The sequence below is a fragment of the Eurytemora carolleeae genome, unplaced genomic scaffold, assembly GCF_000591075.1.
Source record: "Eurytemora carolleeae unplaced genomic scaffold, Eaff_2.0 scaffold581, whole genome shotgun sequence".
NCBI classification, from domain to species: Eukaryota; Metazoa; Arthropoda; class Copepoda; order Calanoida; family Temoridae; genus Eurytemora; species Eurytemora carolleeae.
Window position 1 is genome coordinate 154,972 of NW_019396491.1, and position 17,683 is coordinate 172,654.

The window sequence follows — 17,683 nt, forward strand, 5'->3', positions numbered from 1 at the left end:
GATTTTTATTCACAGGTTGTCTTATTAACATGTAAATTAAAAGACGACATTTAAATCGTCATTGATTTTGAATGATTGATAAGTATAGAAGATTATATCAAATAAATGGTCGTGCGCCTTAGGAGCTTTCTGAAATCGGGTCTAACTTCTCTGTATGTATCTTAAAATAATAACAGAGTTTAAGGATATTTTACAATTTTGACTTAATTTTGACTTTTTAATTTAATTGAAATCATGACAAAGAAATTGAGTCTTTACCACAAACTCAAATTTTCTCAATCCTATATCTTTGCGACCTGCGTAAACCTTTGATATTTTAAACTTAGATTATTTGATCTAATATGATTCATAGTTAAAAATATCTGAGGACTAAAACATTAGGTTGCACAGATATAGGGATTAGAAAATCAGAGTTTGTGATAAAGATTCAATTCCTTTCCTAAAATACACGTCAATTTTGAAAGCAAATGACAGAGCACATTTTGGAAATCCCACGACTGGGAAATTCCGTTGGTAGATCACAAAAAGTCGAAATATGTCACTTAATTCTCATGTTATGTTAGGATAAAGATTAAATTAACGATAAGATATTTTTGAATGATATGTGAAAAGAATATTTTTTTTCTTCTAATTCTCTATTGTAAGAAATGTTTTGCAAGCCAATACATTCACATTTTTTGATAGAATATATGTCATTTCACCATATTTCAATTTTACATATTCAATTTGAAAATATTTTCCGAAGCTTAAAAATTTAAATTTCCACATTAATCTTAAAACAAATAATTCTCTTTTCTTCAAGAGTTTAGCATTTTTTACATTATTGTCTTTATATTCATCTATATCTATATATATATATTGTCTGTCTGTCTGGGTGTCTGTTTGTTTGTTTGCATCCAATAAACGTCGAAACGGCTGAGCCGATCCGGCCCAAATTTTGTGTGGGACCTAGTATATATAAAAATTTGCCTCCAACAAATTTCGATGTTTAAAAAATGTGTATATATATACACACATTCGCCCCACTGTGTATACTTTATACTTGAAAGTACTTGAAATATATTACTTTACTCTATAAACTAACTAACTACTTAAAGTTTAAACAAATCTGTTATATTGATGAATGTATGTAACAATAGTAAATATAACGTCGTATATATTAGTAGTAGAGCATAAAGGAACGCAATGAACAAGGCATATGTGCAAAGCAAAGTATAAAAGGAATAGATAAAAAACAAGCAGTGTATAGGAGACTCCAGAGAATCCGTAGTGTACTCTGTTCTGCTACCAGAGTAAACTGCAGAAACCCTTCGTAATAAGTTCTCCAGACTGTGGGTAGCATACATGGCATTCCCATTGACTATATCAGGTCCAGGCCGCACTGTTTCTAATACCCGTATATACCACTGGAAACTAGGGAAAAAGGATTGGAATAAAATGGGTTTAAGAACTCCAGTTCTGTTATTTTATGGAGTGAGAAAAAAATGGATATTTAGACAGTTTTATACCTCGCTCTCAGAGGGTTAATGCGGAATTTAGAATATATAACGAAATCCTATTGAGAGGGAGTAGTGAAAGGATAGAAAAAAGTTACTCCAAGATAACTCTAGACCCCTCCCATGCACTGTCATAAACTGGCAGTGCATAGGAGTGAGTGGAATCAATAACAGCAGTTTCTTGAATATGTTCTATCTTACACCTCCCTTGAGTAACATTTGATTTGCACAGTTTTGTCAATTTGTAAAAATCAAGGTTACACCAAAATGTGAGTAAAAGTGAAAAATTATTTTTCAAAAAATGTTGTCCTTTATTTTAAAAAGTTACATGCATTCGTGTGAAAATACAACCTGAGTTGTACAGTGTTTATTATACACAGATCTAGACTGATTTAGATTTATCAAACCTGGAATCTGGAATATACAGTTCTAGCTCTATTTTGACAACACTACTTAAAAGGGAGTTTAAGTATAATCTTATGTTACTCTTCATGAAAAGATGACAGTGTCTAACTCCCAACGGTGCCATTAACAACTTTGTCTGAATTATATATCAATGTTTATAATTTTGAAAACTTAAAGGGACTGTTAAGGAAAAATGAAAGGTGGTATAGGCTGAAAGCTAATCACTTTAGCTCTTGATCGTCACCCATGAAAGTTTTATCTGATGTTCCTGTCTCGAGAAATTGATAAAAAACTGTGTTAAAATTATACAAAATTTCATATATGTAAAATTTAGAAAATCTTAAACTTAAATCACGTGACCAGAACTATCACCAATGGCAGAGCAGTATACTGGTCACGTGTCTCCGCCTGTATCACGTGACCACTTTACTGCACTGCCATTGGTGGAATTTCTGGTCAAGCAATACGGACGTATAAATAATATTATGAATTAAATCTATAAAAATAGAAATAACAAATATAAAATTAGGATTGGAGTAAACATAAGTTACAATTAGCTTTCTCTGGGATATCATCGTTTTCAGATTGGTTGCATATTTGCTGAATTTGATCTTATTAAACCCACTACTTTTATACAAAATTGTATATATATTAATTTTCGTATAAATTTGACAAAGTTGTAAATCAATTTCTCGAGATAGGATCATCAGATATAACTTTCATGGGTCGCGATCGAGAGCTAAAGTGATTAGCTTTCTGCCTATACCACTTTCATTTTTCCTTTACAGTCCCTTTAATACTTTTTTTCGTGGATTCTATACAAAAGTGACTTGCACATTTCCACCACAGGAAAACAAATATGAATTATCAGAACTACAATATCTTCCACATTATTGATCAAATAAAGGTTTCAAGGGTACCGATGTGAATCGGGTATTCATCTTTACATTGAGGGTCACTTGAAATTACACTCACAGTCCCTTTCCTAAAAAGAATCTCAAGGAACCTCTTAAATTGACTCAATTGTATTTCTTCCTGTGTTAAGTAAGTGAAACAAAATTTCACTTACTTTAATAAGTACAATTGGAGGATGATTTGCATTAACAACAGGATTCTTGCAATTCTAGTCGAAATGAATGTTGCAATTTTGTTCTTCGCGTAAAATCATTTCCCCCCTACTGTTAGCATCCAGAGGCCGGAACTAGTTAAAACTCGTTTAGAAATCAGTTCGTACTTATTGTTTATTATGTTTCTACTACTCAGAAGTATTCTTGGGCATCCGCTAGTTTGGATTAAAAACTCTGCGTAACTACAAAAATGTTTGAAAAATAGCTAATGCAAAGTAATTCAAACAATTCTACTCAAAAGCCACGTAAATCTGTTTTTAACAGATTAAGCAGTTAATCGCTTCAATTAAAAGTTTTGAGTTCAGGCGTTTCATAGAAAAGTGCCGACCCCAGGATGAATTTACTCTGAGAGAAGTAGATTCCAGGTTTGATTTTCAGTCTTTCTGCTCTTGGATGTCCTGGGATTACCTTCCACCCTGAGTAGGTCCAGGATCCGAACTTGAGGTCACAAAGCTGATCGTCAAAGGGAAACCATGTAATGTCTATCTTACAAGTGCTTTTGAATATTCCAGGTGGAACGTAAAGACATTTTCCATCACTGGACACCACCACATTGGTTTGGAAAGTTCCATCAAATTGTTCATCAGCACTTAAAAGAAAATCTATGGTCAGCGCGGGAAAAAAGTTCATAAATATGATGAACAATCAAGAAAATTTCATGAATAATAGTAGAACCAATAATTTTAATGTCTTTCTATACCACCTTAAATATTGGCGATGAATATGTAACATGTTGTAGAAGAGTATATTCAAGCATAGGACATTAAGCTAGAGTAACAACAGAACGGAGAAAGTTGGACAATAGCTAATCCTTTCTACGTGCCATTTGTTATTTTAACTTTATTCATTGCTTATATCCCTCCTTGAAACCCCGGAGACAAAACCAAGCAATTATGCATGGTCTAATCTCACATGCAAACAAAACAACGCCCATTTCCAAGCATGAAGAAACGATCCGGAGTTCGAAAATCTGGATCGTTTCACTTTGTTCTAGATCTACAGATTTTCCACGGAGCAAACTTTACCATCATGTCCCTCAGTAGCATTTCATACAGAAGAAGTTAATTTTAGTCAGTAATGTACATTTTATAAACAAGCTAAGCAAAATTAGTTTTTTTTCAAATAATTGATTCAATTTTATTATGGTCATGTTTGACCACTAGGGTACCTATTGTACATCAGAAGGTCGGGAGTCCACAAAAACTTTGGATGAATCCTAAACATAGAAAATAAAAATTGAGCAAGGTTCGGAAAGACCTAACCTTGGAATATGATGGATCATCTAAGGTAAATCATTTATGCATTTTGTAAACACGAAAAATTGCAACAACATGGAACAAATTATGCAAACACCGATTAAAAATCAACCAAAAAGAGTTGATGATTTATTTTGATTGAAGATTTTCAAAACGCCAAAATAAAGAAAACTTTTTGTTTTGACCGAATGACCGAATGACTGAATGACCGAATGACTGAATGACCGAATGACTGAATGACCGAATGACTGCATGACAGAATGACCGAATGACCAAATGACCAAATGACCAAATAACCAAATGAAGTAATGACAGAATGACAGAATGACTGAATGACCGAATGACCAAATGACCAATAGACCAAATGACCAAATGACCAATTGACCAAATGACCAAATGACCAAAAGACCAAATGACCAAATGACCAATTGACCAAATGACCAAATGACCAAAAGACCAAATGACCAAATGACCAAATGACCAAATGACCAAATGACCAAATGACCAAATGACCGAATGACCAAATGACCAAATGACCAAATGACCAAATGGCCAAATGACCGAATGATCAAATGACCGAATGACTGAATGACCGTATGACTGAATGACCGAATGACTGAATGACCGAATAACTGAATGACCGAATGACTGAATGACCGAATGACTGAATGACCGAATGACTGAATGACCGAATGACTAACTGATAGGATGATCAAATGACCCAATGACCGAATGACCCAATGATCGAATGACCGAATGATAGAATGACCGAATGATCGATTGACTGAATGACCAAATGACCGAATGAAGAGCTACTACCTGACACTGTCAACTCCGTCGAACTCTGATTTATTCCACTTAAGTTGATAATCTTCCCACTCCTGATTTACAAACAAATATTAAAATCAATAATTATTTATCGTATTTAGAAAATAAATTATTGACCCTTACAGTATTTGTAAATGAATGAATACAAAGTGTATTTTTTTCATGTATTTAAAAATATTAGCCTGGAAAATACTAATTTTCAAGCTAAAAAGTTAAAATCTCATCATTTTAATGTTTTATTATTTGTTAAAGGGATTGTTTACCAAGTTAAATATCTTACACTCAAGAATGTCCCTGAGACCCAAAATGTCCAAAATTGTTAGTCTAATGTTTACTAAGAAATCCAAGTTTAATGTTAATTTCGCCGATAAAATATAACTAAAACTATTCAAAATTTGTTGAAGTGGGTTAAAAATAATAACAATTAATTTGAGTTTTTTAGCCTAGGACTTTAAGAACATTTTTGAAGGGTGAAATAGACTTATTTGTGTTACTTATAAAAATGTTTGGTTTATTTTGATTTAAGCAATTACTTCTTATTATAAGTCCTGAATAAAATATTGTAGGGAAATTATCAATTTATCTAGTTTCTGCACAGAAAACATCAAGGGTTGACATTGATATAATCGATGTAAAAGGGTTAAAGCAGGGTTTCCAACGGTTAAAGGGATTGTAAGCGTAAATTCAAGTGACTCTCCATGAAAACAGTACTCTTGAGTCTTGAAAGCCCTGTCTGATCAAGTATGAATAAATTGTTTTTCTTTTTTTGCGGTTTCTCTGCGAATGTGGCTTGCGCATTTCTTGATTATAACAAACATTGGAGAAACTCACAGAAATAAAAACGACGGGTTTCCCTCCATTTTTGATCAGATTAAGGTGTCATGGGTACCTTAGTAAATCGGACATTTCCATCTTTGCATGAAAGGTCACTTGAAATTAGGTACAATTGCGTTTTTTTCAGTTTCCAATCATTGCGCTAAATGTGCGTAACAGAATTCCGATTGGAAATCCTGAGCAAAATATATATTTTTTATTCAGAAATAATAGAAAATGTAAAACCAAAAAAGTACAAATAAACTCTTAATTTCTCATCCTCGAAATAAGAGTTAAAATGTTTAATAGTTCATGCTTTGTTTTTCTTTTTATCAAAATGATTTATGAAATTTCTATAAATCTATTACGTGTACAGCTAAGTATATTAAAACCCCTTATTTCAGAGGATACAAGTTCCAAACCTTGATTATGTTCCAACTTGGCTAAATCACGGTTGGGAACTTTGTTCCCCTGAATTGTTCATGAAAACAGTTTAAGAGAAATCTTTTAAATTTTTAAGAAGAAAATTAAGAACAAATTCTGAAATTGGGTATAAAGGGCGTCTACAACTAAATAACAATAACATCAAAACATATTTAATCTGATATGTACATCTTATATAACAGAAGGTGGAGATCGTTTTCTAATAGTTCTAAATTCTTCTTTTTACTTCCAAAACGTTATTGAAAGAAATTTACTTTGAAAGAGAAAAAGTTTTTCTTTCAATGATTTGTAATTCATTATTTCTAACAGTTTGATAAAAACTGAAAGATCATACAACTTATTCGAGAAAGTTAGAAATGATAGAATTATCGAACTATGAAAATTCGAGGTCTAACCCTACAGGGACTACAGGTAACAAATCTTACCAGATTCAACCAAAGACATGTTATTAGCAACTGATTCTTCTCATCCTGGTATAGTATATAGATATACGTAGATATGTTTTTAGATTTGGAGATATTTTAGACATATCTATATTTGAATATATGTGTAGATTTTTAAAGACATATCTATATTTGAAAATATTTATAGATTTTTATAGGCATATCTATCTTTGAATATATTTGTAGATTTTTATAGACAAATCTATATTTAAATATATGTGTAGATTTTTATAGACATATCTATATTTGAATATATTTGTAGATATTTATAGACATATCTATATTTGAATATATTTGTAGATTTTTATAGACATAAATCTATATTTAAATATATTTGTAGATTTTTATAGAAATATCTATATTTGAATATATTTGTAGATTTTTGTAGACATATCTATATTTAAATATATTTGTAGATTTTTGTAGACATATCTATATTTAAATACATCTGTATGATTTTTAAAGACATATCTATATTTGAATATATTTGTAGATATTTATAGACATATCTATATTTGAATATATTTGTAGATTTTTATAGACATATCTTTATTTAAATATATGTGTATGATTTTTAAAGACATATCTATATTTGAAAATATTTGTAGTTATTTGTAGACATATCTATATTTGAATATATGTGTAGATTTTTATAGACATCTATATATTTGAATATATTTGTAGATATTTGTAGACATATCTATATTTGAAAATATTTGTAGATATTTGTAGACATATCTATATTCGAATGTACTTGTAGATTTTTATAGACATAACTACATTTGAAAATATTTGTAGATATTTGTTGACATATCTATATTTGAAAATATTTATAGATTTTTAAAGAAAAATCTATATTTAAATATATTTGTAGATTTTTATAGACATATCTATATTTGAAAATATTTGTAGATATTTGTAGACATATCTATATTTGAATATATTTGTAGATATATCTATATTTAAATATATTTGTAGATATTTGTAGACATATCTATACTTGAATATATTTGCAGATATTTGTAGACATATCTATATTTGAATATATTTGTAGATATTTGTAGACATATCTATATTTGAATATATTTGTAGATATTTGTAGACATATCTATATTTAAATATATTTGTAGATATTTGTAGACATATCTATATTTAAATACATCTGTATATAGTTGTAGACATATCTATATTTAAATATATCTGTAGATAGTTGTAGACATATCTATATTTAAATATATCTGTAGATATGTGTAGACATATTTAAAACTCTAAGCATTTTTATTAGTAATGTATAATTTTCCAAGAGTACATATAGGGTTGTTGTCCCTATATATTTTTTATCATTTATGAGTTAAAAAGATAAGTTTTTCGAGGACATAAAAAACATTAAAACATCCATTTTTTATGTTTAATATTCTGGAAAAGACCTGAGTCAACTTGGTAAAAATCATTCATCAAAATGATCAAAGTCTGTCCAAATGAAAACCATGGATTTCATCAAATTGATCTTTATAAAAAAAATTTATTACGAAGGATGTCTCAAAAAACGAAACTATTTTCAAATTCTAAGTAAAAATTCTGCTGAAGGGTTATAGCTCTAAAATCAAGTAAATTAGAACAGATTTATCTCATTCGTTAAGTTTGAAAATTTTTTATTCGTCGTAGTCTCATTAGTGGGAAATTTTTTATAAGATAAAATTCCAAGGGTTTCATCAAATTTATTTAGTCAAATATATATCTCACGGGCAGCAGTAGTACATTTGAATTTCCGAGCCGGGTCAACTTTTTCGATCCCAGTTTGTACTGTACCTAGCTCTTGGACAGGACTAGCCGGTGCAACAAGGTTGACGCGGTCAGACTTTATGCTTCATATAGTTTGAATTTACTTTTACTAAAGGGCAGAGGTGCGTGATCTTTCTATATCTATCTATCAAATCCTTCTAATCCTCGATAAATAAATGAAATAAAAACAGAGAAGGATATTGCAGCAGTTGATGTGAACCTGTACAAAAAGTCTAGGTGACCGCATGAGAGCTAAGTAAGTAAATTGCAGGCAAAATAGAGGGCTTAAATATTAATATGATAAACACTTTTTAAAATTAAAACTTTTTATTTTAAACTAGCTGAAGGTCCCGGCGTTGCCCGTGGAAAAAAATTAAAATAAACATTTCGATCAAAAGAATAAAATCCGATTTTTTATCCTTTGTCACCCCTCGGCCACCTATCAGTGTCCACAAAAATTTCAGACCAATCGGTCCAGCCGTTTGGCCGGCTATAGGCAACATATATACGAATGTCTTGTTGTATTATATAGATTTCACAATTAGGCATCGTCAAGTTTTTAACCAAGCCATAATCAACTTTTTTTTTAAAAACCTTATATTATTTCATCTATTAAAATTCATAGATTGAAATGTCTAAGGTCTACAACATTGGGCTGCAAAGATGAAGGGATTAGAAAATTGGAGTTTGGGGCAAATTCTTCATTCCTTTTAAATTTCTTCCATGACGAGAACTGTGGGGGGGGGGGGATGTTTTCCTATCCCCCCCTGTAGTTTCTCCTGAATAACTTTAAAACGGTTTACATTAGACCGCTAAAACTTCTCACTTTTTCAACATGAAAGTTTTAAATGGCGGTTTGTTGTTTCAAAAAAATTAAAAACGGTTAAAACTGTTTTATTAATTAAGCTACAGGGCTCAGACTTATATATTTGAAAAGGCCTTGAAAATGGATATCATAACATGTGTCATATGTTAATATTTGTCAAAAGTAAACTATTTTTGAAAATGTTTTCACCATACTTTTTATTTTTTTTAAATCCTCCCTTACACCCTAAACATTAAAGTCAGCGGTCTGATTTTTTTAATTAACAGGCTTTGAATAGTTAGACTATGGACATGTATCACACTCCTCTATCTCAACCCAAGGGCAAAATCATAGAGGGGGGGGGTGGAAAACATCCCCCCCCTCCAATCTATAGTAGACAAAAATAGCCCAATCAGGAAAGGGTTAATGTACGTTTTTGAACACATTACGGTATATTATATAGAGGTCCTACTTAAAGGTTTGTAATGACCCATATTCACATATTACCTGTTAAATTAACTTTTTTCCATCTTTCGATTTTATACTTTTTTCTTAAACTATATATTCAAAATATTAAAGTAAAGAAGTCGAGTTTTTGCCACAAACTCTGATTTGTTAGCCCCTGTATCTCTGCAACCCGTTCTTGTAGACCTGTGACATTTCATACTTCGGAAAGATCAACAGATCAAATGTTTTGTTTGAAATATAAAAGGTTTACAAGATCCGGTTGCAAAGATAAAGTGATTTGAAAATTGAAGTTTGTGACAAAATCTCAACTCTTTTAAACATATTTTGTCCTAAGAGATGAAATAAACTACTGGAAACACGTCGATCCAGACAGGATGTACTCCGTTGTACAGACAGGATGTACTCCGTAGTACAGACAGGATGTACTCCGTTGTACAGACAGGATATACTCCGTTGTACAGACAGGATGTACTCCGTTGTACAGACTGGACGTATATGTACAGACAGGATGTACTCCGTTGTACAGACAGGATGAACTCCGTAGTACAGACAGGATGTACTCCGTTGTACAGACAGGATATACTCCGTTGTACAGACAGGATGTACTCCGTTGTACAGACAGGATGTACTCCGTTGTACAGACAGGATGTACTCCGTTGTACAGACAGGATTTACTCCGTTGTACAGACAGGATGTACTCCATTGTACAGACAGGATGTACTCCGTTGTACAGACATGAATTACTCCGTTGTAAAGTTATTTTTACGTGATCTGTATAGCTTGGATTTTAAAGTTTCATGAATGTCATTTAAAATTCTCCAGAACTAAATTTTTGTGGCTGTCCTGTAATACATGTATGGAGTATATAAACATGTAAAATCTATAAGACTCAATATCAATATAATACCCCCCCTCTTTATAACTTAATATTAAATTCCTGCGGGAATTCTATTGATTATTAAAGGAACGGTTGAAAAATAGTGTCCTGTTTTTTTTCTTTTTAGAATTAAAGAATTTGTCTATTTTTCAACAGTCTTTATATTCTGATGCAAGTTAACCTATTTAATCTAAAACTGCATGCAATTGATAAATTTAAAAATTAGGATTTAGAAAATTAGATTTTTTCAAAAATATTTTACTCCAGCTTATGTGTCATTCACCGTCTTATGGAATGTTCACTGAGTAGGAAAATAAATTAAAGGGGCTGTTCGTGTAATTACAAGTGACTATCCATGCAAAGATGACAATGCCCAAAGGAATTGAGTCTTTGCCACAAACTCTGCTTTTCTAAACCCTATATCTTTGGATTCCAACGTCGAAAACCTTAGATATTTCAAACTATGAATTTTGTTAGATCAAACAATGTAAGTTTGAAATATCAAAGATTTGCGACATTGGGTTCCAAAGATATAGGGATTATAAATTCAGAGTTTGTGGCAAAGACACAATTCCTTTACAACGGTACTCTGAAACCTCAATCATAAAAATCTGGAAGTTTTTTTTACTTAAAAAGTGTTTATTTCTGTGAATTTCTCCATTGTTTTTATCAATAAGAAATGCGAAAGTCACTTTTGCAGAGAAACCACAAAGTTAACAGTTTAAATAAAAACATGAATATCTAAGTCATACTTGATCAGACAAAGCTTTAAAGGATACCGTTGTAAATAGGGCATTGTCGTCTTTGTACAGAGTCACTTGAAATTACACTTACAGTCCCTTTTAGAGCATTTTTGGCACCCAAACCCCTGCTGACAGGAAGGGTTCAAATGCCTGAAAAAATTGTATATTTAGATATTAAATGGTGCTTGAAGTGCTGAGGACAAAATTTAATTTTTCTCAATTTCCTAAACTTACTACATTCAACCATAGAGTGGAGGTTAGAACTTGATTTTTCTCATCCTGTAGTAAAGTATGTAGATATAAAAACTATTGTATAACTATTTTATAACTATCACATAACTATCACATAACTATCACATAACTTTCACATAACATTTTTACAAATTAACTGATTTTGAAGATGTCCTAAAGAAATTTTCTGCTTTAGTTCTTATACTTCCAAAATCTTAATTGAATAAAATGTGTCTTATTTTTTTAGCAATACACACAATATACAAAGCAAATAGTGTTTACGGTTTGCATGGGGCCTAACAACCTCAGGAAACCTTCTTTGATCCAGGGGGGGTGAATGAGCCCCAATATCCCCCCCCCCCTAAATACGTCTCTAGATTTAATGATAAAGACACATCGTAGAAGTTTAATTCCAATATATATGATCATTACCATCCAAATAAATCCTGTAATAAATTATAAAAAAAAAAGTTCTATTGCTCTATAGTATATCTCTCTGTATAAAGAAGTACTCCCAGTTTCTTTGACCAATTTGCCTCAAATTTTGATTGGGGAAATTAGTAGATGATCTTAGCTTGGTTTAATCAAAGACTTTGCTAATTAATTCTGGGGTATAGAAAGATAGTAACTAATGTCGTCTTCTCCATAAATCCTGTGTATTTACCCTGCTGTCGTTTCATAATGTCGTCTTTTGTAATTGTAATGAATCAAATAGTTATTTAATAACAGAACATTTACTTTTGGTTTTATTGCTCAATATTATCTCTAGTATATAATTGCTCTATACCTAGTATATTTTCTCTTTACCTAGTATATTTGCTCTATGCCTGGTAATTCAATATAATGTTTAATGCTTAATATTTTCCTTAGTATATTTGCTTTTTCCCAGTTTATATGCTCTATACCAAGTAAATAAATATAATATTATAACTATTGTATATGCTTTATATCAAGTAAATCAATATAATGTTTTGTTGCTCAATATTATAACTGGTATTTTTGCTTTATATAAAGTAAATCAATATAATGTTTTATTGCTCAATATTATAACTGGTGTATATGCTCTATACCTAGTAAATACATATAATGTTTTATTGCTCAATATTATAACTAGTTTATGTGCTCTATACCTAGTAAATAAATATATTGTTTTATTGCTCAATATTATAACTGGTATATTTGCTTTAAAACTATTGTATTTGTTTTATCTATACCTAGTATATAAATATAATATTTTCTCTATTGTTTTTATCATATGTATGATTTAAGTATGATGCAGAAGTGCGGAAAGGAATATATGTTGTGTATACGGTATGTATATTGTATACACTAATATAAATGATAGGGTTGTCTATTTATCTCCTGTCAGGTATTACAGGAATCTAATGAAAAAATCAGGAGAACTTAAGATATCTCTACACTACAGATCATTTCGTACTTTCCAACTTTCATTCATTACTTTACTTAGATTATTCTATGCTGCACTAGTTGGGAACCCAGCGTTGCCAAGCTACTAATTCCGCCGCTTACCCGCATTTGGGCGGCTTTTACCGGGAAACAATATTTTTGCTATAAAAATCAATCACCTCAACTTAGAATCTCAAAGCTAAGAACATTCACGTGGTTCTCCCGAGTTCCCAGATCAAAAGGAATTGAGTTTTTGCCACAAACTCAAGTTATCTAAACCTATATCTAAGTAACTTGATAGTATAAACCTTTGATATTTCAAACTTATATTATTTTATTTAACATAATTCATAGTTTGAAATATCAAACGTATACGACATTGGGTTCAAAAGGTATAAGGATTAGAAAATTAGAGATTGTGAAAAAGACTCAATTCCTTTAAGGCAAATCGGTCAAGGGGTCCTGAGCTATGATCGGACAAACAAACAAACAGACAAACAGATATTACAACTTCATAGATATAGATATGACTTCTCGAGAAAATCCAATGAATTTAGAGAGATCAAAAATATTTGACCGATTGCTGTCAATTTTCTAATTTTCTATCCTTTCTGGAAAACCTTCTCTATGCAAGGTCTCCTATCGTATATATCTGGTTTCGGGGAGAACGGGGAGAAATATCTAAAATTCATTGACAACATAAAAATGTTTACATTCTCAGATATCTTGAAAACACCCTCTAATATATTTAAGAAGTTGATTCAGAATAAAAGTACCAGAATAATGAAAACGGTTACTAATTTCTCAATTTCTAATCAATTTCATTACTTTTCTATTTTCTATTTATTTCTATGATTAACTTGATTCCGGTAATCTCTTAATTCCTTCTTCAGACTCTATTTACACTGTAAACTAGAGAGAAGGAGAAGGTCAAAGGAATGGAGTTTTTGACACAAACTGAATTTTTCCAATCCCCATATCTTTGCAATCTGTGTAAACCCTTGTTATTTCAAACTTAGATTATTTGATTCATAGTTGAAATATCAAAGGTCTACGACATAGGGATGCAAAGATATAGGGATTAAGAAATCAGAGTTAGTGGCAAAGACTCAATTCTCTTCTGCGACATTACAAGTACCGTTTTGTTATCTCCTAGCTCCTTTAGTTTTATGTTACGCATAAGTATGACAAAAGCAAATGTATTCAGTTACTTATTAAAATTTTACAAATTGTTTTGTTCTTCTCAATAGCTCTTAAATAAAAGTAGTAATGATTGAAAACACATCAGATTTCAACTGTACGTGCAATCTACTTTAGTTTCACGTCATACATGTTTAAATTCTAGCTTGTTCCACAGATTCTCACAAAGATATTCATTTAGAATCTATTTCCATATTTAGCATGATCTTTCAGTAAAAATATATGTTTGCAGAATCCATATAAATGCATAAAACATAATAATTATTATTATTATTATTATTATTATTATTAAGGAAATTGAAGATACTCTTTTAATTATGGAAAGCTTGGAACATGTTTGAAAAATTACGCACAAATGCTCAGTCGGAGGCATAGAGAATAGAATATATATTCTATTCTCTATGGTCAGAGGTCAGAGCTTTTGATTCAATGACCTTTCATTAATAGATTGCCAACTGCAAACCACTGCAGAATTCACCGAAAGCTTAGATGAGGATGGATTAACAACGGCACCCTTTAAACCTCTATCTGATTAACAACGGTACCCTTTAAACCTCTATCTGATTACGCGTTAAACCTTTATCTGATTAACAACGGTACCCTATAAACCTTTATCTGATTAACAAGGGTACCCTTTAAACCTCTATCTGATTAACAAGGATACCCTTTAAACCTCTATCTGATTAACAACGGTACCCTTTAAAACTTTATCTGATTAACAACGGTACCCTTTAAACCTTTATCTGATTAACAACGGTACCCTATAAACCTTTATCTGATTAACAAGGGTACCTTTAAACCTTTATCTGATTAACAACGGTACCCTTTAAACCTTTATCTGATTAACAACGGTACCCTTTAAACCTTTATCTGATTAACAACGGTACCCTTTAAACCTTTATCTGATTAACAAGGATATCCTTTAAACCTTTATCTGATTAACATCAAGAAAAATATTTAGGACAAGTTAAGGTATTCTTTCATCCAATCGGTCAGAGGACAGTGTAAAAGGTAGGGTTGTTACGAATCAGAAACACTACTCTAAAACTACAGGGTCAGTTGAAATTTTAAGAGCACTGATTCATACCGAATTGGAATTCGAAATTGTTCTATCCTAAACCTAAAATATTTCTTATTATCACTCCCTCAAAACATTTTTATAATCTAAATTACTTTAAAAATATGGTTTCTGTAATGTGTAATGTAAAATTTATCTTTAATAATTTGATACAAAATCAATTAATATATTCTTAGGTTTCTTTCGATAGTATCAATTGTTTTAAACTTGTTCAAAACCTTTCTGTAAACTTTCAATACAGAGTTTTATACAAATTTTTTTCCCTTTGCATTAATATCTACAGGTACGCCTACATTATTTGCTTTTTATTATGGGGTTAATTTAGTTTAAGATTACAAAGAAAACGATCAATGATGATCAAGGGAGTTTCATTATGTAATTTTTAATTTTATTCAGGTTTCATTGATTTATATTGAAGATTTTCATATGAAGCCCTATACATACTTTGCATAAATCCTTAAATTCTAGCATAAAAACAGTTATTACTTCTCTGTAAGTAAAATATAAACAGTTATTACTTCTCTGTAAGTAAAACATAAACATTTATTACTTCTCTGTAAGTAAAATATAAACTGTTATTACTTCTCTATAAGTAAAATAAAAGCATTACTTCTCTGTAAGTAAAATATAAACAGTTATTACTTCTCTATAAGTAAAATATAAACAGCTATTACTTCTCTATAAGTAAGTAATTTTTAAAAAAAGAGAGTAATTAATAGATTTTATATATGGTATAAAGATTTGGGGAGAAAAGTTCGAGTTAGTTTAAATTCACTGTAAGAGAACGTTTTACCAGAGCTGAGATTCTAAATTCATAAGCCCGAAAAAACGACTTTAACGTTGTAAAACAATAGGTAGGCGTCGGTGAAAACAGACTTATAGTCTGGTTGATTGGTCTGTTGGTCGGTTAGCCTGAAGGCTGGGTCTTGAGTGTGGGTGCAAGTAGGGCAGACGTGGTTGTCAGAAATGAGTTTGAGAATTGAGAACTCCGCAGCTGTGGTTGAGGGGGTAATGACCAGACTGGAACCCTTTGACGGTGCGCAGGGTACATTACCGCTTGAACTCAGACTTGTACTTAAGCTAGACTTGGGTTTTATTTAAAATCTAAACTAATTTTTGTTATGCTTTTAAGCAACTTTTGGTAGGTTTAGATAGTAAATTTCTTAAACCCCATTAACATTTTTATGATTAAAATTTTGAAAATCATTTGTAGTGTCAAAGTAAGATCTTACTCTCTGCTAAACCAGATTTTTTCTTTGGGAAGTATATTCTAGATTATTGCAGAACGCACCCACAGCTTAGTTGATGGTGGGTAAAAAATATTTTGATAAAGTTGAATTTCCGAAGTTTAAAAAATCAAGGAATTATTGTTCCGTGTAAGCAGCAGTTAGCTATTTGGTTAGACCCGAACAGAGAACCGGGCGTACTAAGGACTGGAGTCTAAGCCAGTTTTGGTTTTACTTTTAAAATTTCAGCTCTTGTAAGAGACTGGTTCTGGAAAGCTTCCAGTGCAATTTCATCTGTGACAATGAGGTGATGCCAGTAAAAGAGGGATTAGAAAGTAATTTTGAATAAATCTGGGTTTAAAGTGGTTTGCTTAATATCTTTTTAAAATAAGGTAGACCAGACCATGTAATTCCGAATAATCGAACAATTTCAAAAAAGACAGCTTTTTTTCCATACTGCTTCATTTTAAGCAAGAAAATTGCTGAAAATTTAGTGGAAAAAGAAAAAAGAAAAGTTCTTTATAATTTCTTGTATTGATGTTTATGACAGCTGAGCACTGACCTCACATTTTTTAGATCAAAACCTAATGTATTTTTGTTTATATGAATAACAACTTTATTGTCGTATGTATGAATAAAAAAAACTGTTTTTAAGACTGAATAAGTCATGAATCAGTAATAAGAAAAAATGTGGAAGAAAAAGATCCAGACATCAATTTGTAAGAAAAAGATTCAACCATGAATTTGTAAGAAAAAGATCCAGTCATGAATTTGTAAGAAAAAGATCCAGCCAAGAATTTGTAAGAAAAAGATCCAGCCATGAATTTGTAAGAAAAAGTTCCAGTCATGAATTTGTAAGAAAAAGATCCAGCCAAGAATTTGTAAGAAAAAGATCCAGTCATGAATTTGTAAGCAAAAGATCTAGCCATGAATTTGTAAGAAAAAGATCCAGTCATGAATTTGTAAGAAAAAGATCTAACCATGAATTTGTAAGAAAAAGATCTAACCATGAATTTGTAAGAAAAAGATCCAGCCAAGAATTTGTAAGAAAAAG

General features: G+C 31.0%; 1 protein-coding gene across 14 annotated transcripts in view; it reads right to left on the bottom strand.

The window, feature by feature from the left end:
• Window positions 1-17,683, bottom strand: part of LOC111704262 (neuronal acetylcholine receptor subunit alpha-7) — a 53,788-nt gene that overhangs the window by 25,369 nt on the left and 10,736 nt on the right. For 7 of the 14 annotated variants that reach the window (XM_023476460.1, XM_023476449.1, XM_023476452.1 and 4 more), the window contains 4 exons: window positions 6,795-6,839; window positions 5,104-5,165; window positions 4,197-4,244; window positions 3,437-3,617 (listed from right to left, as the gene is read on the bottom strand). In XM_023476460.1, coding sequence (XP_023332228.1) covers window positions 3,437-3,617; window positions 4,197-4,244; window positions 5,104-5,165; window positions 6,795-6,839 — 336 coding nt within the window. Of the gene's footprint in view, window positions 1-3,436; window positions 3,618-4,196; window positions 4,245-5,103; window positions 5,166-6,794; window positions 6,840-11,721; window positions 11,767-17,683 lie in introns of all 14 variants that reach the window. The other 7 variants (XM_023476461.1, XM_023476455.1, XM_023476456.1 and 4 more) reach the window with 2 other exon arrangements.